The 27,295-nt window shown below is 37.4% G+C and overlaps 1 protein-coding gene across 1 annotated transcript in view; it reads right to left on the bottom strand.

Annotated features, from left to right (window-relative positions):
* The window catches only part of magi1b (membrane associated guanylate kinase, WW and PDZ domain containing 1b), a 1,153,738-nt gene that overhangs the window by 1,058,179 nt on the left and 68,264 nt on the right, over positions 1-27,295 (bottom strand). Inside the window, 1 exon segment of the mRNA XM_048172252.1 lies at positions 18,228-18,344. Coding sequence (XP_048028209.1) covers positions 18,228-18,344 — 117 coding nt within the window.

The following is a 27,295-nucleotide window of genomic DNA, read 5'->3' as shown; positions in this document are numbered from 1 at the left end:
GGTAACATAAAAACATAATACATTCTGGTTTTACAAAAACATTGGATGCCAAGACTATTTCATAAGCACAACCTTAGAATTGCTATTTTAAAATCAGTGAAATAATCTGAATGGGATATGCACTGACCCTGGTCAGTACACTGTAATTAACAATGCTACAAGAAAAGAATCTGAAGAGTTCTGCTCAGAAAAGCTTCAACTTCCTTTGAAGCCGTAAAACACCAAGTCGACATCAAAGAACTAGTGATGACAAAAGCCGACTGTGTTGTCACCTTATGTCAGCAGCGTCTCGGCCGAAAAGCTGCGCTTAAATACACAGCAAAGACTACAGCTGAATGTCAACAAGCATGTGCGTTCTCAGTGTAAGAAAATAACTGACTATATCAGCAGTAGTGTTGAGGGTAACGCATTACAAGTAATGCTTACATAAACAGATTACTTTTTTCAAGTAACAAGTAATGCATTACTTTTAAATTTACAACAAAATATCCGAGTTACTTTTTCTAATAAGTAACACAAGCTACTTTGTTTTCTCATTTTATTGACTGACAGCTCTCCTGTCCCCATGTTCAGAGAAATCAGGAGTGCAGAGGCGTTGTGTGTAAACATGATGGTTATTCTAGACTAAATGACTATAAATGTATTATGTAAATTCTTCTGTATTCCGGAATGGCAGCACAGCTGAAAGGCTTGTTTATTTGAGCTGCGCCCTCTACTGTAGACGTGAATTTGCATTTCCTTCAACACGAGGCTTATTCATTTCACTTTTGGTGTGAAAGGGCCTTTACATTTGCCAAAAATAGAACTTTTTTGTTGTTATAAAAACAAACAAACAAACCCAGATAAGAAAAAGTAAAGCAAAAGAAAAATGTAAAGCATTACTTTCCATAGAAAGTAACTAAGTAACTCAATTAGTTACTTTTTTAGGGCATAACGCAATATTGTAATGCATTACTTTTAAAAGTAATTTCCCCAACAACTGATCAGCAGGTATCAATAGTCGTAAAATCGTAGATTGCAGATATGCAAATCGTAAACAAAGCAGCGCTTGCTTTCCATTTAAAAATATCAATCAAGCTGATCACTTTCTTCATTCCAGGCAGCTCATGTTGTTATGAAAATATTAGCATATTTGAGTGCTTAGAACAGCCTTTCTGTCTGTGCTGTCTTGATTTCTTTGCTTGCTTTCATCACTTGTTTTTATTCTTGTGCACTGACTAAACTCAACAACCAATCAGAGCCATCTCTCTCGTGGCGGCCTCGATGCCGATTCAACATGCCGATGTGTGGCGCACACTGCATAAACTATTCCTAAAGATGCTCACCTACGGATGGTGTGTCACAGCCCTTAAAGGTAGGGTAGGAGAATTGTTCGAGAAACATTTTTTGTTATGCTGGTTGAAAGTCTCTTGACATCCTGATAGCAATCACTATGTTAAGTGGTCTAAATGAATTTATACGTATATATATATCGTCTGTGGAAGGCGTAGGACCATAAAATGTTCGTCCAATCATTAAATTCGGTCCGAATGCAATGATACAATGTACTACCTGCCTGTCAACGTATATATATGTCCATATTTAGTGATCGACCGATATTGATTTTTTTTTTTTAGAACCAATACCGATAATTTTTGTGTTTATGATAAAATAATTTTATTTATAAAAAACATCAGCAGCAATACTAATGTTAACAATAAGCAAAATAAATGTAGAATGTCTAATGTTTTCAAATGGAGAAAATAAATTAAAGACAGGAGTCATATCAACTTTGCAGAAATGTAATACTTCATTTTAAACTACAGTTTTAGTAAATTTATAAGCCGTTTAATAGGCTAAAGAGTGAAGAATAATGTTAAATAACTGAATAATATTCTCTGGAATATTAGAATATAACAAAAAACATTGTATTTTATTGCATTTATCAACTGGTATGTTATATCATAATTATTAATAATGTTTTTGTCGTTCTAGATTATGAAATATCTGCTGACAAAGCGCTGTTTATCTATGCATTTACCCAGAACTATACTCAAACTGCGATCGCTCACGGAGATAATAAATAACTAATTTCCATAGAGTTGTGTTTACTTGGATGTTTATTAGCAAATTAATGGTTATAGTAAATGTTTACTATGTTTTAAACAAGTGAATTTTGTTAAAAGTTACATGCGGTGGCCGCATCTCTATTTCTTAGAGACAAGCTGCATAAACTAGCTACATTTCAGGCATTAATGTAATACATCTAATTTGTGCATTAATGGTTGTTATGTTATATAAAGTTTACTAATTACAGCAAAGCAGGTAAGCATACTTTACCTGTGCATGCCGTTGTTTTGTCTCCCCTCAGATGCACTGTAATGGCGATCCTGTGCGCAGTTCTCAAAACACCCACAAGATGGCAGTGTTTATCGGTAAATCTGATATTACAAAACCAATATCCGATTAAAATAATCTGATTTCCACACACCCTGTTCGTGCAGACATCACACGTCATCAGCGCATTTCATGCTATAGTTAGACAGATGTCAGTCGCGAGAACCGAAGCCACCTTTTACAGTTCCTCCTGAACCAAAACAATGAGCTTATGCTGCGTTCACACTATAACTACCATAATCTGGAAGTGATGGAAACCTGTGACATTATACTCAGTGCAGTTTGTGACTCGAATTCATGAATTTCAATGGAACACTATCAACGGCAAAATGAATCTGCAGCAGTCAGTTGGTACAGGTCCGTGTTGGAATGTCCTGTGCTTTGAGACATGAGGTAGTTTAACGCCGTCTATCGTGATGCTTTTATTTGCTCCCTGCTGTACGCGTTCATGGTTTTGGAGGAGGCATGGCTTTGGAGACGCTCTAAACGGAGGGTGGGATCTTATGTTTTCAAAGCTAGCTCGCTATTGCTAGCATCTCTGAAAATGACCTACCCTACATTTAAGCATTAAGCTTTACTGACCCACATGTCTAGGAAAGATTCCTTCAGCTTCGTTGTCACAAAACAAATTGCCCTTTGAAAACAAGATTTTTACATATTTCTGGAAAAAAAGACAATGCCCATGCAAAAGTCACTGCATCAATGCTATATGGTTGGCAAGGTGTTGCTAACAGTTGCTAAGGTGTTTTGAATGATTTTTACCACTTTGCGATGAGATTCCCAGGGTGTTCTCTGTGGTTGCCAGCTGGTTTCTTATTGGCCTCTTATTTGCTCTTCCATGTTAGTTAGTCTGTTGAGTTTCTCAACATTTTCAACTCAAAGGCCCCAATTGTCCAACACATTATTTGAAGGCCCCCCATATAGGCTTTACTTATAGTATTAACCACAATTCATTTTGCAGTTCCAGAAGTTTCAAGAACTGTACGTTGGTCAATAAAAACAATACAATGTTTAATATAACAATAACAGTGTTCAACATAAACAAAAATAGCCTAACTATTGAGGGGGGACAAGAAATATATGATTTCGGTTACATCTTTTAACATTTTAATTTATAGTTGAGTTAGATTATTTTTATATATTACTAACAATTAATTCATTTAAATGTATTAATTTAAGTCATCTTGTGCCACTGTAAAAGCACAACATTTCATGGACAAACAGATCAAAATACTGAGTTTTTTTGAAATTCTTGAATATCTTGCTATCACAGTCATATAAAAATTGGTCTCCCTACTATGAGAATATCTCTCCCCATTTACCAACAACTTCTGATTAGAATTAACAATCAGCAAATTATGGTTACAAAACTTCAAAACACCCCACCGTTAAGAGTTTGTTCAAATCTCTTAGCCTAAGTATGAGTAAAACATTGGCAAATGGCATTGGCAGAGACACAATGGCACAATGCAATCTCAGAGATGATAAATGCCACGGAATAACACAAAACAATGAAAAAGCAGGCAGATTTGAATTATAAAGTTAGATGTCGGCTTTCATTTCACCTATGTGTAACAACGCTTTGACTTCAAAACGCTGGTCTCTGAGCCAACTTAATGCTCGATATGTGTGTATGCGCATACTAATCCCTCGATGAGGAAAAATCACAGTTGCAAAGTGGACAAAAATAGTAAGCCTGTATGATTCAGCAGTGTCTGATGACTCTTATACATAATAAGTATTAAAATTAGCATGTATCCATATTCAAATCCTTAAAGGTCAAGCAAAGGTGTTCCACACATTGAAACTAGCACCACATCCTTGGTGCATTAAATACTTCTTCACTGTCTTTTTTTCCTAATGGCCAACAAAGACTAATCCCACACCAATAAAAAGAAACCTCAAAACATAACAACTCATATACTGTAAAGATTAAATGTTAATGCTATTTCAAGATGACCTATTTGCCACAAAAATTAATTTCCATTCTCAATCTAGACAAAGAAGTTTCGTGCTTCTTTGTTTTCTCTAATACTAGGTCAGCTTCACCTCTCACAGCCACAACAACACAAATGTTACCTGGCATTGTGAAATCCAACGTAGCAACATACTGTCCAGTTATAAAGCGGATCGAGGTGTTTAAGGGGACGTATTGCATTCCTGGAGAGCAATACTGCAGTAACTGGAGAGGCAATCAATCAGACGCAACGCTTTAAGTGACTCTGAACCTCACCGCCGTGATTCAGTTAGCGATGTAGCGTAGGCTGTTGTTAAAGCATTTGGAAACGACTCATTATCATTCTAATAATAGTCAAGACTCTCACTATACCAGCATTCAGATGTTTGCGCATTTCCAAAGTTATTAAAGGGCCTGTGGTTTTTGGCTTGAAATAAGCATGCTTACAATATTTCTACAACAAAAACTGGGTTCGTTTGAGATTCTAAATCTTCAGCTCTCTTCTCACAGAAGCAATTTCATGCGTTTTCTGATGCCCTCCCAGTTAAATACATAAAAACTAATTGAAAAATGCTCTTGTACACTGGGATGTGTTTGTTCTGAGCTGAAGCTGTTATCTGCATGGCTTGATTAAATTTTTCATGAGCCTGACCCAGTGAGTAATACAGGCTGCTCTCTCTCTCTCTCTCTCTCGTTCTTCTCCTTCTTCCTTCTTTTGCACTCTTGTCATTTCTCTTTTTTTTCCCTGCATGTGCTTCTCTCTATAATCTATAAATTTAAAAGCCAATGGCATGACTGGAAAAATGATTAAACAAATCAAATGAGTGGCAAAACATCAAACTTGAAAGCGTTGGCTCTCAAACACTGTATACATCATATACTAGTACTACTGATAAAAGTTGGTCTTTATCAGACATGCGCATTAAAAAATTACAAAAAAAAAAAATTATGGAAAAACATAATATTTCTACTACTCTAACACTTGTATAAACCATTTCTGTCAATTTAAATGCTCTCTAAAATGAGAATTCCCTTCTGATAAACACTGACAATAAGCAAATCATGTTTCACAGCTGTGATGTAAAATAAAGGATATTTGCTTTTTTAAAAAGTGGAGAAGCCATTCAATATGTCCTGCCCCAAAATCTTGTTGAAATATTTCAACATACAAAAAAAGAGTAAAATAATAATTACATATATACAGTACATGCATGTGTCAATCTATACACACATTTTTTATTGTAAAATATATGGTATTAACATCACATCTGTCTCAGCTGATCTGACTGCGGACAGCTGGGAGAAACTGTCATTTACACCTGATAAAACATGTATCCTTGGTTTATACCCTTTCATCACAGTTTTCTATAGTCTCTGGTTTTAGGACAACATAAATAACCACTGTACACACACACACACACACACACACACACACACACACACACACACACACACAAGAGCCATGGTCCTATCTTTCTAAACAAAGAGAGACTTTTATCCATTTTTTCAAAAGGAAATCAATCAATTCTGAGTAATAAAAAAGTAAAATAAATTAGTGATTAATGTGTACTTAATGTGCAAATTATGCACAGCTGTTTGTAATCTAACATAACTTGTTGTTATTGCAGTTAACGCACTGTAAAAAATTAATGTGATTTTAACGGTAAAATATTGTAAAAACACTATGGAAAAAAACTGTAAATAGGTTAACCGTAAGTTCCCGTACTATATGCAGAGAAAAACTGTAAAAGCTCTTACCAGACATTTTATGTAATTTTCACAGTAAAATGTTGTAAATTTTACAATTTTTGTATAATTTACAGTCAAAAACTGTAAACTGATATTCCCACAATTCCCTGTGTGACACTCCACATTTGAAAGTATTTTGTTTAAATAATCACGTTTCTTAATAGTTTTTGTTATCAGTTATGTACATTAGGGTTTTTATGTTACATCTTTTGATGTTTAATGAATGTTTATTGCATGTAAGTGTTGTGGGTTACCATGTTGCACCTTCTTTATATCAGTATATACACTGTAAAAAAAATCCTGTTGTTTCTACGGAAAAATACCGGCAGCTGTGGTTACCAGAACCATACTGTAATAATGACATCAAACCGTAAACATACATCACAGTGGTGATGAGAGTCACATGATGAATCAAAGTTCATCACAAGCAGCTTTTCCACAAGCTGAGGAGGACAATACTAACATATAGAAGGTGCACACAGTGTCATTCACACACACACACTAAACACCAACATGGTAACATGCATGAAATTTTAAAAATGCAATAAACATTAATTTAACAACATTAGATGTAACATAAAACCCTAATGTACATAACTGATTAGAAAAAAATGAGAAAAACTAAGAAGAAACAGAGTTATTTCAACGAAAATATATCAAATGTGAAGTGTCACGCAGGGAATTGTGGGAATGTCAATTTACGGTTTTTCACTGTAAATTTTTACAATGAATTGTTATTTTTCACTTCCAAAAACTGTGAATTTAACGGTATTTTACCGTAAAATTACATTAAATGTACCGTTAGATCTATTACAGTTATTCACCGTATATAGTACGGAAACTTTCTGTAAACCAATTGACAGTTTTTCACCGCAGCATTTTTACAGTCTTTTACTGTTAAAATCACGGTCATTTTTTGCAGTGCACTTCAGCTTGTGGAAAAGCTACTTGTGATGAACTGATTCTTCATGTGGCTTTCTCTATTACCACCAGCATTATTATGGTAGTTGTCAGTATATGTTAAAGGTACAAAACAGATTTTAGTAGTAGTGTGCATTTTTGAATTTACTGGTTTACATTCAAATTTTATTGTTAGTAAATTACAGTTTTATACTGTAAAATTTACAGTTTGTTCTGTAAATGTGTTTACAGTTTTTCTGTATTTTTTACAAAATTTTTCTGGCAACCACAGCTGCCAAAATTATTTTGTAAAAACTACAGATTTTTTTTTTACAGTGGTACATTTACATGTAATATGTGTAACTTGGACACTGTAATATAACGTTCTAACCAATAAAAATAAAATAAGAATAGCATTTAACACTGTAACCTAACTTTCAGTTCAAACTGAAATACTAGACCAGATTTTCCCCACACTGGAATGAAGTGTGGCCTTGGATTCACATTGCAGAAAGCATGTTTACTTGATGCATTTTTGCAAGGCCACAGTTTCCACTAAGATTGAAACCGTGAGCAGGGCTCCAAATACCTTGTGGTATTTTCTCTGTAAGATAGTAAAACAAACACCTCTATGAATTAGACTAAACAAGCAAAAAAAAAAAAAAAAACACGTAATTACCGAAATAAAACCCTTTTTAACCTTTGACAAGTCACTGACGTTCTTTCAACATCTGTTGCCTATCCTGACTGACATGGACAAGAAGAAAGAATTTTTGAAATACACAAAAGAAAAAAACACTGAAAGCACCTTTACTTTGTCAGAAGCATTAATCAAAAGGCAAAGCACCAATAAATGGCATGTACAGGCTGGAGGCGACGTCAGTAGAGTTCAAAGGGATCTAAGATATTGACAGTCCTGTCACAGCAGAGGCGTTTGAGAGCCTCTACCTACTCTTCTGTGTGACTGATGCCCAAAAGTGTTGACAGATCACTACAGATTTATCAAAACACACTGAATGACACAACAGTTTACACTGGTAATGTTAATAAGGGTGCATATTACATTCATACACAAACCGATCACTGGTTAAGTAGCATATGTGCACAACCAAGCCATAATTAAAGCTATCAATGCAATCAAGAATATCACAACAATAAGAGGCAATGCATTGCAGTGATTTTTCCATGGTAAAGGGGTGTTCTTAGGCATAACATGAACCAGAGTGAAATGTTTTACTTCAAGCAAAATCAAACTGGTGTGATGTCAGTTCGAACAATATCAGGCCAAAACTTATACCATTTCGGGAGTTCGAAATTGCTTGCCAAGGCAAAAGTTCCAGGAAAGGAGCATGGCAAATGTTAATAAACTATATTAATGAACTATTTCTATCTTCTAATTAAATAATTTGAAAATAGAAAACCTGAAGGTTTAAAAGAGAGAGAAAGAGCGCAAGAGAAGGAGAAACTTGGCATCTCATGTTCCCCGTTTTTGGGAGATCTGGAACGGGGAGAAACTGGGAAAGGGAAGACACATGACTGGGAAAGGCTTGGGGATGTGCGCCCATGTTGATGTTGACAGCCAGCCCTTCCGGCTCAGCGGGAGAGAGAACCATCTGTCCCACCAAAGGGTTAATCCACAACACAGATCCCCGATTCTAGCATTTTCCACCCCACATATTCCCATTAGCAAAATGGAGTTGGTTTCTGTAAGCATATCCCCCCAGAAGACCCTCCAGTTGGAGATCCACTTCAAAACAAAGCTCGGTTTTAGCATTCATAGACTCTATCGAATCAAATCTACTCAGTTGAATGATGTCTGTACTGATCAATGCTTCAAGACATGCCAAATAATGCATTGCCGAAAATATCGATCATTGATGAGCCAAGTAGATTTGATTTGATGGAGTCTAAACACACCAAAACCAAGCTTACAGAGGAAATGCCATGCAATACAAACACACACACCAGGCCTTTTCCCGGCTTCAGTTTTACTCTGCTCAAATCTTCATCTTCAAATCATCGTAATACCCATAAAACACCAGCCTGTTATTTATGAGCCAGAGTATGAAGCTATTTAACCTATAAACGCCTCTAAGATCCAGAGAACCTTTCAAAATGGGCATCTTTTCTGAGCTTACATGAAAAGGCAAGAGAAAAAGAGCATGAGAAAGCCTTTCAGACACAGATACGGCTTGAAGACAGCGGCTGCAGCGGAGAGACAGACATGGGGCTGGTGTGGATGGGAGGGGGGGCTGGGAGAGAGACGCCTGCCACACTGCTCAACTCCAAACATAATGGCCTCCAACACGTCAAGTGACCATAGCTTAATTCAACCTCCACTCGCTCAAGCAGACAGGCACGTACACGCGCGCTCCAGCAGCTAACACGGACCGCGGCATCTCTGGTGCACCATTTTGCCATCCTCAACAAATCACATCCTCTCACATCCCTCAAAACGGTCATATATTCAGCTGCATTCGCTGCGTTGCTGCTCCCAGCTTTCTGTCACTCTTTTTCCATCTCTCATTCCCCACCCCCCATTGTCAAACCCCGGAAGCCAAAGAGTCCAGGTGATATTTGGGGGGGGGGGGGGGGGGGGATGCTAAATTACCTTAGCGGAGAACCTCGCAGCCACTACTTCCAATGGATGCAATCCACTCGAGATCTTGCACAACCAGACAAAATCCAATAGAAAAGAGCAGAAAAATCCCAGAATCCTGTTCCGGTGAGCATCAGATGCTTGTATCTCAGCTAGCACTGCCCAGTCTGTCGTCCCTCCTCCTCCTCTTCCTCGCAATCTCTTTCTCTGTAAAGCAGTCGTCCAGCCCAGCGTTGAAGCTCAGCCAATGTGAGGGGCTCGCACAGAAAACACCATCTGAGCTAAACGTCTTCAGGCTCACACTCATCCACCTCCGCCCGCCCACCTCTCTCTCTCTCTCTCTCTCTCTCTCTCTCCCCACATCCTCCCTCCTCCTCCAACACACACTTGCAGACAGATACACACATGGTTCCCGCTGCAAACAAGACGTTTGCACACTCTCTCTAGCTCACACAAGTACATACACAAATACAACGTGACTAAGGCAATCAAATGGTGGGCTAGGATGGGGATTAGAGGATGAATGAGATTTAGCAGATAAAAATCGGACTGGTCAGGCCAGCCATGTGAATGCATACAATACTATTGTTTAACTCCAGCAGGTCACTGGGCCATACGTGGGGGGGGTAGGGCTTCTGTGTTTGACCACATTTTGGCCAAAGTCATTTCCCTCCCTTTATTAAGCCTCCACATAAAACAAAACAAAACCAAAGACAGGAGGACTTTTTAGTCTTAAAGCACATATAGAATTGATACATTTGAAATCTACTGTATGACATTAATGCCAGTAACATCAATAAAAATAATGTGAACAATTTACCAGTTCAGTGTATTTTAATTTCATAGGCCTTTCAAAATGTAAAATGTTTTGCCTCCAAAACTACTTTTCTGATGATGTAATCATGGCCATGTGGGCGGGGAAACATAATATATAAACCAGTAATATCACAGCAAACAATCCATGATTCTAAGAAAACCTAAGTCCTGCCCAATATTATTTCCCACCAAATATTTGGTTTTGCTCAGAAATAAGTTAAAACTAACACTGGACCTTACTGACTTTTATTGTATGGACAAAAACACTGAGACATTTATAATATATCTTTATGTTCCACAGAAGAAAGAAAAAGTTTTGCAACACAAGGCTGATTAAATGATAACAGAATTTTCATTTTTTGGTGAACTGTTCCTTTAAATGTTATATTGGTCTTATCACCTTGGATTAAAATACACATATTGTTCTCCATCTTTCATTTGTGCTTAAAATGTGCATGTGAACTTGAACTCTTATGTTCCACAAAATAAATAAAGTCATACGGGTGTGAAACAAGATGAGGGTGAGTAAATGATGACAAAATTGTCATTTTGGGGTGAAATGTCCCTTTAAATGTTTTTGTTGTGGCATCTCATTAGCTTGGACTAAAATCCATATATTGTTCCCCATTTTTCAAATGAGCTTAAAATGTATGTGTGAACTTGAAAATAAATTAAATCTGGTTTTGAATAGCCTTTTGACCACTAATAGCCACTCAACGAAATTACTTCCCTCATCCATCAAACAAGTCCCATACATCTCAAGCAAGTCTCTCAAACTCCCTCTCTTGCTTTCTTAACCCTCAAATTGAATGATTACAGTGGCAAAATGACAAGCACGCATCTACAGATGAAACCCTGAGGAAATAGGCCAGAGGTAATGACAGAAACAGTGTGTCCTGTAGCCTGTGTATGAGCTTCTATTTCTGGGTGGAGCTCAGCATGAATCATCTGCTCAGCCCCGTGGAGCTGTGATTCGGATTTAAAGCTCACCTTTTACATAATATCAAACTTTCAACTGCTGAAGTACAGCGGAAATGCTTTGTTGTGTCAAAAATTGGAGGTAGACTTCCATCTAGACTTCCATCTTTAGAGCTTTTCCATATTGGCTACATGATTAAAGGGATAGTTTACCTAAAAATGAATGTTCTGTCATCATTTACTCACCCTCATGTCGTTCAAAACCTTTTTTTCTTCTGTGGAACATAGAAGATATTATAAAATATCTCTTATTCAGAGTTGTTCTGGACCTCACTGACTTTCATTGTATGGACAGTAACAATATTCAAAATACCTTCTTTTGTGTTCCGCCGGGTTTGGAATGAGGGTGAGTAAATGACAGAAAAATAAATTTTTAGGTGAGCTATCCCTTTATAAATGAATAGTCGGTTAATAAAGGAAAGTATGTAGATGATAGTCCATGTGGATGAGGGATAATTAAGCACTAGGTTGAAGATACTTTAGTATTCCTGGAGTAATTCCAACCTTTGATTCTGAAGGACAACTTAAAAAAAAAAAAAAAACTGGGCAACTTGCTGCAGTTCCCCAGTCCTAGTCTTTCTTGTTCAGAAGCAGCACATGAATGGAGTGGTATCTGAAGAGGCATTCTTCTCCTTTTGTGCCTCAAACCTCTTTTTAAATCCACCCATCCAAAGTAGTGCCCCCTGGACAGGCCTGATGCTGGTCTCTAGTTTGTCCACTCTCACGGTGATCAACACTTTCTGAGGGCGCTTTTGACTTGCAAATGAATTCACAAAATGCTTTCGAATTCAGAATGTCAAGTGCTGTGAGCAAATGGGCAATTCAGGCCAAGAACAGCCAAATCGCAAGACTCGTCTACGCTCAACAAGGTGTTAGCCAAAGAAAACGTGGAAAGGGATTTGGATTCTGAACATGCCCAGATTTCGTCGAATTTCTCAGTATGCCGCCCACATATGCTTGCTCAGTGATATCAAGCTTGAGCTGACATATCAAAATGGAGCCTGGAAACTCAAGACGAACCCAAACAGAGAGGACCAGACCTCCAAATAGCCCATTTTAGATGGCAGGAGAAGAAAACGTATTTTGTATTAAACTTGGCGACATTACTCAAATATCATAGCATCCAGACATAGACTGTCAATGCTAAAACTCACTCGAATGTCGGTCCTCCCGACTGAGAGCCCTTCGGCTCCCTGCAGGTATTATCTCTCTTCTGTCTGCTAATCGTAGCTGACTTGCGACCGGGGCGCTCTTCAGATCTAGCCTGTCTCCAAGCCTGTGGTTGAAGTGCTTTGCTCGTCTGCAGACAGAGTAGTACACATGCTAAATGCTAATTAGCTAGCTCCCACAGACACCAGTGGCTGTGAATGCTATGTTAACACAATTAGCTGAAATGAATGAAGCAAATTTCGAGCTGCGTTTGTTTTCTTGCATATTAGGCTGAAAAACAGATTTTTATTGAAATAATGAAACCTACAGGTCACAGAATGAATGAATACATTCTCTTAGATGCAAAGATCTACCTAGCAACAATGTTTGTGATGCCTAACATAAGAAGACAGCATATGACTGGGCAGTAACCTGTCTGAGGCAGCATATGAGGGATCCACAGCACGCTCTGTGGTGCGAAGGGCAGTGACAAATTGAATTTCTCTGCGCTGCTTCGACGCTGGGCGCTTTTGTTCAGGTGGTGAGTTGATCATTGCTCATTACATCAAGGGTGATGGCCCTTCAGCGCACCGTACTCCCTCTGCCACATCATCATTCCATCACACACACACATATATACATGCGTACACACGCGTACGCGCGCTCACCGAGGAAAAATGAGCTCCGTGCCCCAAAGGGACTCCAGACAATGGCTTGAAAATAAATCATATTGATGAGAAAGTTCCTCAGCTAAGAGCCATCTGTCCCTGTGAATGAGATGTGACTGAAGGGTTCGATCTTGCGCTCTTTTTTTCGTATTCTTTCCCCTGACTCAACCCCACTACAACCCCCGACCCCACCCCCACAACAACCCCACCCCCAATCCAACCCTTTAGCCTATATATGAAGCATCCACTGCACGCACTAAGCCCCATACATCACCCACAAACCCTCTAATCCGTTTCCCGCATCTCAGAAGATAGAGCGAAACGTGACCGAAAGCATGCAGAAAAAGAAGACGGACTTGCCTCGCCACAGTGCAGCCTCCAGACGGTAATCCTTTCTTTCTTTCTGGCGAGAAAACGCAGCAGCAACCTGTCCTCAGCTGCAATCCTGCTGTCTGCTACCGAGCAGAAAAACAAATGGAGGGATGGAGGGAGTGAGAGAGCCAAAGAGGGGGTGTGGAGGGGGGGTGTGGGGATGCAGGAGAGAGGAGGGGAGCGAGAGAGGGCAAGCAGGGGCTGGCTAACCACAGGGAGGCTTAAATAGACTGATAGATGAAGACGCGAACAGAGGGACTGAGAAGGAAATGTGAAAACACTAAGGGAGGGAGCACTGTTCCAGCGGCATCTGTTATGTTGACGGTGTCGGTGATGTGAAAAGCTGGAGCGCCAAATGAGGAAAAGACAAAGGGCACAGCTTTTTGTTCCTTACTATTACATCACAGGACAACAATCAGAGAAATGAAATGTACGCACAGCCACAAAAATACTTCATATGCACCTGTTTCTAGTTGCTAGAGTTGAGGTTTGGAAGAAATATGAGAGAAACAGAAGGGGAAAAACAACAATTTCTTCAGACAAAAACACTCTGAGATACAGAGGCAGAATGAAATGTGCACTGGACATCTGGATTTATAGCCCACATCAGGACATTTTACATTAGTAGCAGTTCATTTTGCTTCCATCGGTCTCAACAAAATGCATATTTGTGTGCTTTTTCATAAAGAAAGGTTAAAAGATACATTTGTTCATGTTTTATCACAGATACCATGTCTGTAGGCTTGTAAATACACTGCTTTTTTCTTTTTTTTTCTTTTTTTTACACGAATGGAGCAGACAGAAATGTTCTATTATATATAATGAATAATAACAATTATATTTATTAATAATAATAATAATAATAATAATAATATTTAGTATTATTATTATTTATGAATAATTTGGGATGTATTTTTTATTTAGCATATACTTATTAAAAAAAAAGAATATTACTACTAATAATAATAAATTATACATCATTTGGCTAGACATACATTTCACTGAAAAATTTAAATAACTAAATAATTATATTTATTAATGATAATAACAATTGTTGTTATTATTTCATATGTTCATATTCCCAAAAATACTTTAATTAATTATTACAAATTACAAAAAGCAAGAGATTTATAACTAAACAATATTTGACCCCAGAATGTCACGACTGACCAAGAGAGCTGTGAAAAAAATCTGTGTCACTGATTCAGTAACACTACTTTGACTCAGTTCACAGTAACACTGGCAAAACTGAGACAATAGACCTTGGTCAGGGTAGACGCACACAATGACAGCTGAATCATGCCTGTATCTTTAAATGTATTAGTGACACGCAGTCCTATCTCAGGGTCACTTGCCTTCATTGTCACTCTTCTCCAGCCGGCCATTACACCCCCAACACAAACATACACACACACACACACATCATTATATACACACTCCCTGCCAATGGCCACCTGGTGAGGCAACTAGCTGCTTGGGCCATCGTTGCACAAAAGAGACAGCTGCACCCCTTCACATTCCTCATGTATAAGCACCAACTGACCCTCACACACACACACACACACCCTCACATTCACAAGCTTTGATCAATCTTGACTCGTCGCTGTCATGTTCACCAGCACCACGTCATGTAAAATTACCAGGTAATTGACAGCAAGATACCAACTGTTCCATTAAACCTGATACTAAAACATACATCCTGCTAATAAACGTGCAAGAATGTACATTTGCCAAGGAGAGTAAAACAGTGGTTTTTATTGTTATAAATTTAAATCATGGCTTTTTTTTTTTTATGGAAATTGTAGAGTCATGTGTGACATGTTCATCTTTTGCAGTCTTTTTAGACTGTACGATATTCATCTTAAAGGTGCCATCGAATTGAAAATTGAATTTACCTCGGCATAGTTGAATAACAAGAGTTCAGTACATGGAAATGACATACAGTGAGTCCACTGTTTCCTCCTCCTTATATAAATCTCATTTGTTTAAAAGACCTCTGAAGAACAGGTTTTATATGCATATGCCAGCCCTTGATTGAGGCATTACACAAAGGCAGCCAGTAGCCTATTAACGTCTGGATGTGCACAGCTGAATCATCAGACTAGGTAAGCAAGCAAGAACAATAGCGAAAAATGGCAGATGGAGCAATAATAACTGACATGTTCCATGATATCATGATATTTTTAGTGATATTTGTAAATTGTCTTTCTAAATGTTTCGTTAGCATGTTGCTAATGTACTGTTAAATGTGGTTAAAGTTACCATCGTTTCTTACTGTATTCACGGAGCCATCGCTATTTTCATTTTTAAACACTTGCAGTCTGTATAATTCATAAACACAACTTCATTCTTTATAAATCTCTTCAACAGTGTAGCATTAGCCATTAGCCATGGAGCATAGCCTCAAACTCATTCAGAATCAGATGTAAACATCCAAATAAACACTGTACTTATGCGATTAGACATGCTGCATGACTAACACTTTGTAAATATTCATTTTGAGGGTTATATTAGCTGTGTGAACTTTGTTTATGCAGTGATAGAGTCGAGAGCTCGGGAGGGGGCGGAGAGTGCGTGATTTAAAGGGGCCGCAGCATGAATCGCCGCATTTCTAATTATGCCTCAAAATAGGCAGTTAAAAAAATTAATAAAAAAAAAAATCTATGGGGTATTTTGAGCTGCAACTTCACAGACACATGCAGGGGACACCTTAGACTTATATTACATCTTGTAAAAAAAAAAAAACGTTCGATGGCACCTTTAATATATACACTTCCATTCAAAAGTTTGGGGTCTCTCAGTTTTTTTTTTGTTTTTTTTTTAATGAATTGTATTCATATAGGATGCATTCAATTGACCAAAAGTGACTGTAAAGACAGTAAAGAAAAGATAAATGCTTAAATAAATGCTTACAGACTCCAAACTTTTCAACAGCTAGGAGGCAAAATTTGTGGTAATATCATACAGTATGCAACAGGCTAATTATGATCAGTTTTTCCATTGAAGCGGTTGATATGACGGTAAGCAGATCCACACACATGCACATTTTGTACATCAAACATGATCTAGATTAAGTATAGTGACCTAATATCATCTCCAGGCACTCCTATCATCTTATTTATCAAGTTACAACAGATACTGATCCCAGATCAGCATGAGCTCATGTTATATGAAGAGTCCCAAATGCTGAACTGCTTTAGAAGTTGATTTTGGAGCATCTGGACACATCCCTCCACTCAGAGGTGGCCGCTCCAGTTTCATAAACTGTAGATGGCCTCTTTCACACATCTCATCTCTCCTCAATGTCCACAATCTACAAAGCAAGCCTAAAGGTTAGGCGAGCAATTTCTAAACCAATCTGTTTCTAAACCAATCACAAACACAACCCTCACCCCGTCTCCCATTGTTCGACCAAACCAATTCTGTTTGGTGCAACTAGTGGCAGAAATGTCACATTTCACATTTAAACCAATAATTTTTGTCTTTCAAGTTGCACACATATGGGTGGCTTTGATTTCTGGGAGGTCACGGCTATGTTTTTGTATCCATGAAACAGTGATGAAGTTGAGAAGAGAGATGGAGCCCACTACTTTGATCGGTCCTTCCCTCCCATCTGTCCCTCCAGCTGTCTCATGTCTATCAATCACTCTCAAACACACACTGCCACTCACTTTCTGTCACATCAGCTAATGGATCAGAGTGTTTAATCGGAGACAGTCTACAGCTCTATTAACTGTAGAAAGAAACAAAACTCACCATCCAAACAGTTTAAAGTTGAGCGGTGGTTTGCTTTCAACTAGACAGCATAGAGAGTGCTGCTACAAATATTATGACTTATAACAGAGAACAGAGAAATATGTCAGCAAAGCTGTAGCAAAAATTCAGTGAGCTGCCTTGCTGTCTCTTGCCTTATGTAATGCTAGAGTTTTGCTTTGTTGTTTTAGTGACATGCTAACATCAAACTCCATTGAAATAAACTGTCACATCTCTTGAGCAGTAGAGTCTGACGTTAGCATGTTGCTAAGCTAATAACTTTGTACATAAAATACACACAGCATATACAAATAATGATTTCTTGCAGCAGAGCTGTCAAATCATTTAAATGTAACAGGTAGCATGTATTTATGAAAAAACTCAATTTGTATATACACAACATACATGTACATCAAATTGTGTAAATTGCAGTATTACAGTATCAGTAAGTTACATTATCACTGGTTTGAAATACATTCAAATCTTTGCCAGTTTCTACAGAAATTCATGCACAAGGGAAAAATCTGTATATAGACTACTAGAAACATCTGTCTTATAGAACTGAAACACGTCCACTCAACTGCACGTATCCAATACTCTCTTCCTCTACACAAATACAAAAACACACACTATTTCATCACACTTCTCCAAGAACATGGCTGCCACCTACTCGATCGAAAGGAGGATTTCTGTGAATATTGATAGCGTCCTCCCTTCCACCGCCTCAGTACAAACAGTCCAGCCATCACTTTGATGCGCACACAGCTTCTGCATATGATCTTTAGCAAAAGAATATAATAGAGAGAAATAGAGCAACACAGAAGAGTACAGTACAGAGAATACACTGCACACTGGAGGTGAGTGTTTTGAAAGAAATAGAAAAGTAGAAGGAAACAACAAAAATACTCACAAGGCACAGCATGGCGGTAGAGGTTGTCTCGTATGGTTTGCTGAAGCTCGTAGTCAGCGGAGGACTTCGGGAACCTCTGGCTCAGGTAGTGCTTCAGGTCTTTATTGAGTTTATTTCCTTCAAAACAAAGGGGAACACACATGTTAATGATTCTGAATCATGGGCAAACTCAGTAGATATCTGTAGTAGTGCAGTTTGCTTCTGACTCTTTGTTTTACTACCACTGAATAAAAGTTCCTGCTAGTAGCTAATGCTGCTAACAGTGTCTAAAATGGCTAATATAATCGTAGCATGTACATATTTGTGGTTGAAAGAGGATTTCTGAGCATTCCTATAATATTGCGTTAACAAAGCCCAGAACACAGGTTTGTATCCTGTATTTGTTGTATTGCGTTTAGGGGAAATTCCACAAAAAGTCAGATTTCTGTTCAAAATATTACTGGTAAAAAATAAAACGAACTCATAACTTGTCAATGGTCTCAGATAGTGGGAGTTTAGGAAGCTTTTGAGAGCAAAAATGGAGGAAAATGACAGCTATAAGATATGCTTATGCACACATATACATACTACTGTTTGGGGTCAGTAATATTTTTTTAAAGAAATTAATACTTTTATTCAGCAAGGATGCATTAAAGTGATCAAAAGTGACAGTAAAGGCTTAAATATTTACAAAAAAATCTAATTTTAAATAAAGGCCGTTTTGAACTTTCTATTCATCAAAAAAAAAAAAAAAAAAAAAAAAAAAAAACTGAAAAAGGCACAGTTTTCAACACTGATGCTAATAACAAATGTTTCTTGAGCACCAATTCAGCATATTAGAAGGATTTCTGAAGGATCATGTGACACTGAAGACTGAATGATGCTGAAAATTCAGCTTTGCCATCATAGGAATAAATTGCATTTAAAAATATATTAAAACAGAAACTAAAAAATTATGTTATAATTGGAAAGTTATTTTAAATTATAATAATATTTCACAATATTACTGTTTTTACTGTATTTTGATCAAATAAATGTCTTGGTGAGTATGAGACTTCTTTCAAAAACATCTTACTTTTGAACAGTAGTGTATAAACCATAATGGTTTTTCAATTCTCAAATTACAAACAAACAAAAAAACATTCGTAAACATATTAATCGAAGAGCATGGGCGTGAAACTGTAATCCGCGAGACATTATCACGTAGTAGCACACCTCCATTCACACTCATGGGGATACCTGGCTGCCACCTCAACCCAGTGCAAGCAATAGAGTGGGCCATGTGAAACATTTCCCACCCTCAGCTCCACCATCTGTTTAGAAGACACAGATCGCTTACCCAGCACCATTTCAAAGAGATGCCAATAGCCAAAAGCTGTTTATGTGTTAATGTGGTTCCGCTGGGTGCCCGCACCAATGCCAGATCACTCGCCGGCACTGCCTTCCGACAAACTCTCCATTTCTCACATGAACAAGAGACTCCAGGGATTTCCCTTTACCGGATTAATGGGAATAGTGCATTTCTGGAGAATTTCTTTGAATGGATAGTCTCATTAAGGCCTAATGATGTAATCAGTTTCTCAGTTTTCTCTCGCCCGCTCTGTAGTCTGTCGTTGATCAAATGAGACTGCATTTTTAAACTTTACGAGCATACATAATTGATTGCCATGGTGATACTAAGGACTTCGGGTCCCAAATGCTGACCTCTGTCCTTGTAGTTTTCGTTCGAATGCAAACTTAGGTGACATAAACCAGCATAGACTGTCAAGTAATAGCCCACTGTAAAGTTTGCACCAGTCTGGGCTCATAAAAGGTGCACAGAAGATGAAAAATGCTCATGAACACCATTTTGCATCCTAAAAGAACAAACGGAGACACCCTGAGACTTACAGGCCTTGATCAAGATGTGGAGATTTTTCACAATAATTTCTAAATGTGAAGCTTATCATCACCTAGTCACTAAACCGCTGTGATTTCCAATGCAGTTCCTCCTGTGGGGTGTTTCGGGAATACGGGATTACCTTTGTACAGCACATTGACTAAGATAAGTGTAGACTGGAGGAGTCTGACACTACATCAGCACTTCTGCATTGAACTCTGGCTACGAAATGAAAAGATAAATGGAACAAAAAGTCCAAATAAACCATCTGAAGGGGGCACTTATGAGATCAAAACAGTTTAACAACTCAAAAGTCTACATCTCAGGATGAAAACAGCCTATTCGACGTGGACAAAGCAAAATCAACAAACACAAAAATGGGCAATTATAGCAGTTTCACCCCTGAAATGGATAATAATCTTGCAGACACGTTAAAAACCTATTTTCATTCTCCTTTTATGTTTGGATGATGAGTATAAGGGTCTACAGTAAATGAAACTCTTTGTCCTTTTCTAAAAAATAATAATTTAATACTCTTTCATTTTTACTCTCATCATAGTGTGTTCAACCAAATAATAATAACCACAAAAATGTTTTCCAAAATGTTGTGGTCTACAAATCCAAAGCCTTTATGGATCAACATGAAATAGAAATTATGGATCAACATGAAATAGAAATTCACCCTATCAATTCACTAAATGCATGTTATTGATCTTACTGTAAGTGATTCATCTATGCATAGGTTTCATTTTTTAATTTTAACCTAATGAAACTCTTCCAATGAAACAACAGATTTCTTCTCTGGTGCTGGATTTCTCCAATCATTTAGTCAATTTAAACCCCGCCCCTTTCTTACAATCAATTGCAAGCTCGCATTCAGATCTGCCTCCATCCAATCAACAACCAATGGATTAAACCAAGTCCCCGCCCTGCATTTTTTTTCTTTTTAAATAATCTGTTTCACTCAAATGTACATCACAATATGGAAGAATCTGTTTGTACCCTTGTTGCATTGCAACTTTAAAGGATTAGTTCAGCTTAAAATGAAAATTACCCCAAGCTTTACACACCCTCAAGCCACCTCAAGAGTTATATTAATAAATATCCTGATGCATCTAAGCTTTATAATGGCAGTGAATGGGACCAACGTGTATAAAGCTCAAGAAATCCATCCACATCCATCCATAATAAACGTACTCCACACGGGGGTTAACAAAGGCCTTCTGAAGTGAAGCGATGCGTTTGTGTAAGGAAAATATCCATATTTAACAAGATATAAAGTAAAATATCTAGCTTCCGCCAGATCGCCATCCATATTCAACTTACAAAGAAAGTTTAAAACTCTCGCAGTTCAAAATGCTTAAGCTACATCCTTCGCCTTCTGTATTCAACTTGCTTAACAAAAAACAAAATTCAACAAAAAAGCTTAACTGACGCGATGCCAGTTACACTTTCTTCCTAAGTTGAATATGGAAGGCTGGCGGAAGCTAGGCAAATGGCTCAGCAATTTACTGCGGGGCAAGTACTGAACGCAATAAAATATGACTGTAACTGTCACTGGATGGATCTGGTGAAGCTGTTAGTGATCGAAATATTGATTTTGAAGATGTTGAAAATTATATAGTTTTGAGAATATGTTTGAGATTGCGAATGGGCTCATATTCGTGACCTCAAACATAAAACTAGCCTATTATTTGCTGAATTTACTGGGAAATGAGCTCTGACGAGGACAGTGATGATGGCATAAAACATCTGCTCAAACTGAGCCCTTTTCAAGCTCCAAAAGGTAACAAAATATGATATTTTACTTTATAACTTGTTTAATATGGATCATTTTCTTACACAAATGCATTGTTTCGCTTCAGAAGGCCTTTATTAACCCCCCGGAGCCATGTGGAGTATGTTTTGCTTTGGATGGATCCACTTTCTTGAGCTTCATACTCATTGGTCCTGTTCACCGCCATTATAAAGCTCGGATGAGTCAGGATATTTATTAATATAACTCTGATTTTGTTCATCTGAAAGAAGAAAGTCCTATACACCTAGGATGGCTTGAGGGTGAATAAAGCTTGAGGTAATTTTCATTTCAAAGTGAACTAATCCTTTAGCTGTTCAGGAAAACACAAAGAACTTTTACAACCATCCATTCAGCAAAGTTTCTCATTTAAGATCTGAAAACCAGATCCAAAACATTGCAGAATATCTTCAGTTGCACACATCGCAGTGAGGTAAAAATTTATAGTTCTTGTCATCGCTATCATGTTGAGCAGGCTGTACAATTAGCTACAAACACAATCATATAAAAATAATTCAATAGTTCCAATTCAAATTTACTATCGTCATAGTGCGTTCAAAAAAATAATAACCACAGAAATGCTTTCAATAAGTATATTTAATATTGTGGTCAACAAATCCAGAACATTTATGGATCTTTAATCATTTAACCCTTAAATGCATACCTCGGGTCTTTAGTGACCCGGGACGTCATTCACTACCCTCCTCCTCGTTCATTTTTTAAAGTTAGACATCAACCTTCTTGGTATTTCTCAATCAATTCATTATAAAGAACATAACAAGAAAAAAAATCATAAACTGATAAAAAGAATGCCTATTTTTGTATTCATTTTTTGTAAAAATTGTATAGGGTCGCTAACGACCCGAGGTGTGTATCAGTGTACATATATTTTTTCTGCACAACAATAATTGAATCTTTGATGACGGAATAAGTGCAATTCACCTTTATTCCACAAGGTGGCAATGTCTGATACACAATGCTGAAGTGACGACTCATTCAGACAAAAAACGAAAAAAGAAAAACATGAAATGGCTCAGCGATTTACTGCGGGACGAGTACTGAACGCAATCAAATATGACTGTAACTGTCACTGGATGGATCTGGTGAAGCTGTTAGTGATCGAAATATTGATTTTGAAGATGTTAAAAATTGTATAGTTTTGAGAATACGTTTGAGATCGCGAATGGGCTCATATTCGTGACCTCAAACATAAAACTAGCCTAAAATTTGCTGAATTTACTGGGAAATGAGTTCTGACGAGGACAGTGATGATGGCATAAATCATCTGATCAAACTGAGCCCTTTTCAAGCTCCAAAAGGTAACAAAATATGATTTATTTTATTCTGTAATTGTTACTCTAATATCAGAGGAGTATCAGAGATCCATCAGTGTTAGATATAGATCCGGGTCGATAAAGACTGAATACGTAAGAATGATTGGTGAAACAGTCATGCATTTAAGGGTTAAAAACTGAAAATGCACACATTACAGTGAGGTAAAAATATACATTTAGCACACAGTTCGTGTTATTGCTGCCATGTTGAGCAGACTGTACAATTAGCTGTAGAACAAGTAACAGCTCTGCCAGGCAATGTTCAAGCTAGAAGGTCAGAAAAGAGCTGTTCTCTTCTAATTGAACCTCTGGAGGATCGTTTCTTAATCTAGCCACATCCAAGTCTAAAAATACATTTTGATGCGAAAGCCATTAGACTGCTTTTTCAGAACTAAAACGGGAATAATATGTGAGTGTGAAACTTCCTGTTGAGTTGGTGTTTGCAGTCTGGCGTTGACGTTAGCGCCGCGGCATACCGCTGTGAATTAATCCCTGCAACAGGTTGTGAGTCATTACTCAAACCTACAGCAGCCAGACTACACACCCACCCCCATCCATCATCCCAAACTCACTTTATTCCAATTAGCTGCTTACTAGTCGGACTCAACGGCAACAATGGACTCCTGGCCTACCAGAGATAAACCTGACGAGATCTGAGCTCCAAGGGATGTGAAAACAGAGAGATGTGTAGGAAGAGAAAACAAAGGCTTGGCTTATTTTACTAATTTTTGAATAAAGACAGTAATTGGGATTTGCAGTAGCTTACTGTATGTCACTACCACCAAGGTACTGTCATGGCCTGTGGACATTCACAATTAATGAGTACAAAATGTGTTACAAGTATGTGAAAGTTTCAAAATAAAGGGGAAAACATTAAAAATCTTCAAATTAAAAAAAAAAAAAAAAAAAAAAATAAAAATACAAAAACTTATTTATTTATTTATTTTACAGCTTTAATATAAATTAATATAATATATATATATATATATATATATATATATATATATATATATATACATTTATTTATTTATTTATTTATTTATTTTTTTAATCAGAATGGTACGGAACTTAGTAAACGTTTTTTGGCACTTGTTATGTGAACACACACACACACACACACACACACAAAAACAAAAAAAAAAAAGCATGGACATGATTCGAAAAGGTTAAATGGTCCTGAATAAAATAGTCACACTTATACTCCTCGTCGGTCAAAAGTGACCGCATTGGAAATGAATGGAAAACTAATTTCATCTAGTGGAAACTTTTGGTACTGCGGCCAATTTGTTTTTGTGATATTAAGTTCAATTTTTTTTTTTTTTTTTTTTTTTACAACTTTAAACCTCTAGTTCTCTTCAGTCATTTTTGACCAAAACATTTTACGTTTGGTTTTTTTTTTAATATATAATTTTTTTTTTTTTTTGGCACTTGCTATGTGAACACGCATACAAAAAACATGGACATGATTTGAAAAGGTTAAATGGTCCTGAATAAAATAGTCACACTTGTACTCCTTCGTCGGTCAAAACTGACCACATTTGAAATGAATGGAAAACTAATTTCATCTAGTGGAAACTTTTGGTACTGCAGCCAAACAAAATCTTACTGAAAGCTAATTTTTTTGAGATATCAAGCTCAAATTTGGAACACAACATGTTTAGATTTATGGCTTTGATTTTCTTGCAGTTTTAGAGTAAAATGTGTGTTGGAAAATATATATTTCATATAAAAATTGCATTTTTGTGCATTTTTCATAACAACAAAAATGTAAAATTCTATAACTTTTTGCGTTCACTTTTTTAAACATTTTTCACTTCAGCAATAATCTGCCAAGTGTCATCTTTAAAAAGACACCACACTTAAGTCTGTGCTCCAAAGCATTCAAGATTTACGACAGTTTAAGTTGGACATTTATGCTCAAAAAGCGAATATATGGATTTAAATATAATTTAGTACCATAAAATTCTAAAAGTAAGCCTAACAATACAAAACATTAAATAAAAAATATTATCGAACCAAATTATAGTACATTAATTTAATTGAAATAAAAATTCTCACATTCCCTGATCTGGAATATTGGCTCCTTAAATTACTGTACCGTTATTTGGTCTGGTAAATACAAAAGGGGGAAAAAATAAATAAATAAATGTAGTGTACTGAAATGTTTAGGGTGTGTTTTTACACAGACCCATGCACTTTTTACAGACGGTGAGTAGATTACACAAGATATAATCTTATTATGTGCACTGTGAGTGATATGGAAATGGCTTTAGTGCAGGGCAAAGAATGGGTCTAAAAGCACCTTTTCGAGGAAACAAGTGTTTTGTGAAGAAAATATGATTATAAGATATTTTTTAAATGGGGAGTGCAGCATACCAATGATAACTACATTACTCACACAAAAAGCACACCGAGAACCACAAAATCATTGTAATAAAGGACAAACACAGCAAAATGACTCCTGAACATAAAGGAATTAACAATGTTTTCTAAGTGGATTATTTATTGTTTATTAAGCGAATCAGTTTTTGGGAGCACCTAATTCATCTTGCAGCTTTCAAACAGATGTATGATATCTGTTGTGAGGCTGGCAGTTCTGCTTCATTTTGCTGACTCTCTGCTGATTTATGCAGACCCTCTAGACAGAAATTACAACGGCCCAATGGTGCACATCTTATCTTACGAGGCTGACTGGTTTCTTCTTGCTCAGTGTGTCCATAATCCTGTGTGAAGATGACCAAATAGCAGCACTATCTTTATTTATTTGATTTTTTTTTTAACAGTCTGTATTTTACTCCACCACTCTCCAAACACAGGCCAAGAGCTGGCGGTTCAGAAGGAAAGATAAGTCTGTATATTAATGCACGTGCGTCTGCATATTGGGGTATGGGGGACACCATTTGGTGTCCGAGCCCCAAATCCCTCCTAAAACAGATAATTAGAGAACAAATTGCCACGGAACCAACTGCACCTGGCAGAGATACCGATAAGCTCCCAACTGCGAGCGCCCACTTAACACAGACAGCCAAATCATGCTGGATTAATTCCAGCGTATTTATGTGTATCTGCATGTACGCAAGTGTGTAATACAACTGTCTCAGTTGCCAGGGAGTATCTTCAATTACCTGCTGGATCTCAATGCCCATCAGAATAAACTAAAGCACAGTGTGTTTAGAGGAGATTACTGGATCAGACAAAGCATCCGGCATTCAGAACGGACGAGATGAGACAGAGTGAGTGCGTGCGTGTGTGCGCGAATATTGGTCCTGGTACCACTCAGAAACATCACTGCCAGCTGACGCCAGCCCTAAGTTCTAGGAAAAACGAAATCCAGTAACTGAACTGAGTCTTGTTTTACTCACTTGGCTTTGGCGATGGAAAATGAAAGAACTGTCAGATTTGCAAATTTCTTTGGAGTCAAGCTACTTTCTGAACGTTTTCCTCTGCCTGTGCATGAAAGAAGGAAATATAACTTTGTTCAGAAAGGCTCTTGGAAAAACTGCTGCCTGACAGATAAGTAAAGAAAGTGTCTGACACACACAGACTAACCAGAAGTCTAAAGGCACTTGAGTGTTTTTGGTCCAATGTAAAATCATGTTCCAAATCCGTCTGAACAGTTTTCAGGTTAAAGGCGTATGGAGCACTATTTAACTTAGGCCCCATTTACACATTTACATTTACACTTTTCGTTTTAAAATGCATACGTTTTGCTATGGTTACGCCTGTCATTTACACTACGCTGGCATTTTCGAACCTCGAAAACTTTCGAAAGGCCCATTTTAGTTTGAAAACACTGGGGTTGCATTTCAGTATAAACGGATCAAAACAGAGACTTTTGAAAACGATGGCGTGGTTACCCACGTATCCTTGACAACCGTGTAAACAACAACATGGAGAATGAACTGCAATCTTTGCTGACTTTGTTGTCATTTTTAGTAGCCATCGTGAAGTTAAATTCTGCATTTTTTTTAAATAGTGCAGCTGCCTACATGCGCAAGAGGCAGTATGCATTAACGGTCATGTGACATGCGTTTTCGGCTGTGTAGTGTAGACGGAGATTGTTTCTAACAAGAACCTGACT

Source organism: Megalobrama amblycephala, linkage group LG21 (assembly GCF_018812025.1).
Source record: "Megalobrama amblycephala isolate DHTTF-2021 linkage group LG21, ASM1881202v1, whole genome shotgun sequence".
Lineage (NCBI taxonomy): Eukaryota > Metazoa > Chordata > Actinopteri > Cypriniformes > Xenocyprididae > Megalobrama > Megalobrama amblycephala.
The sequence above is the reverse complement of the archived record's forward strand: the minus strand, read 5'-3'. Positions and strand labels throughout refer to the sequence as shown.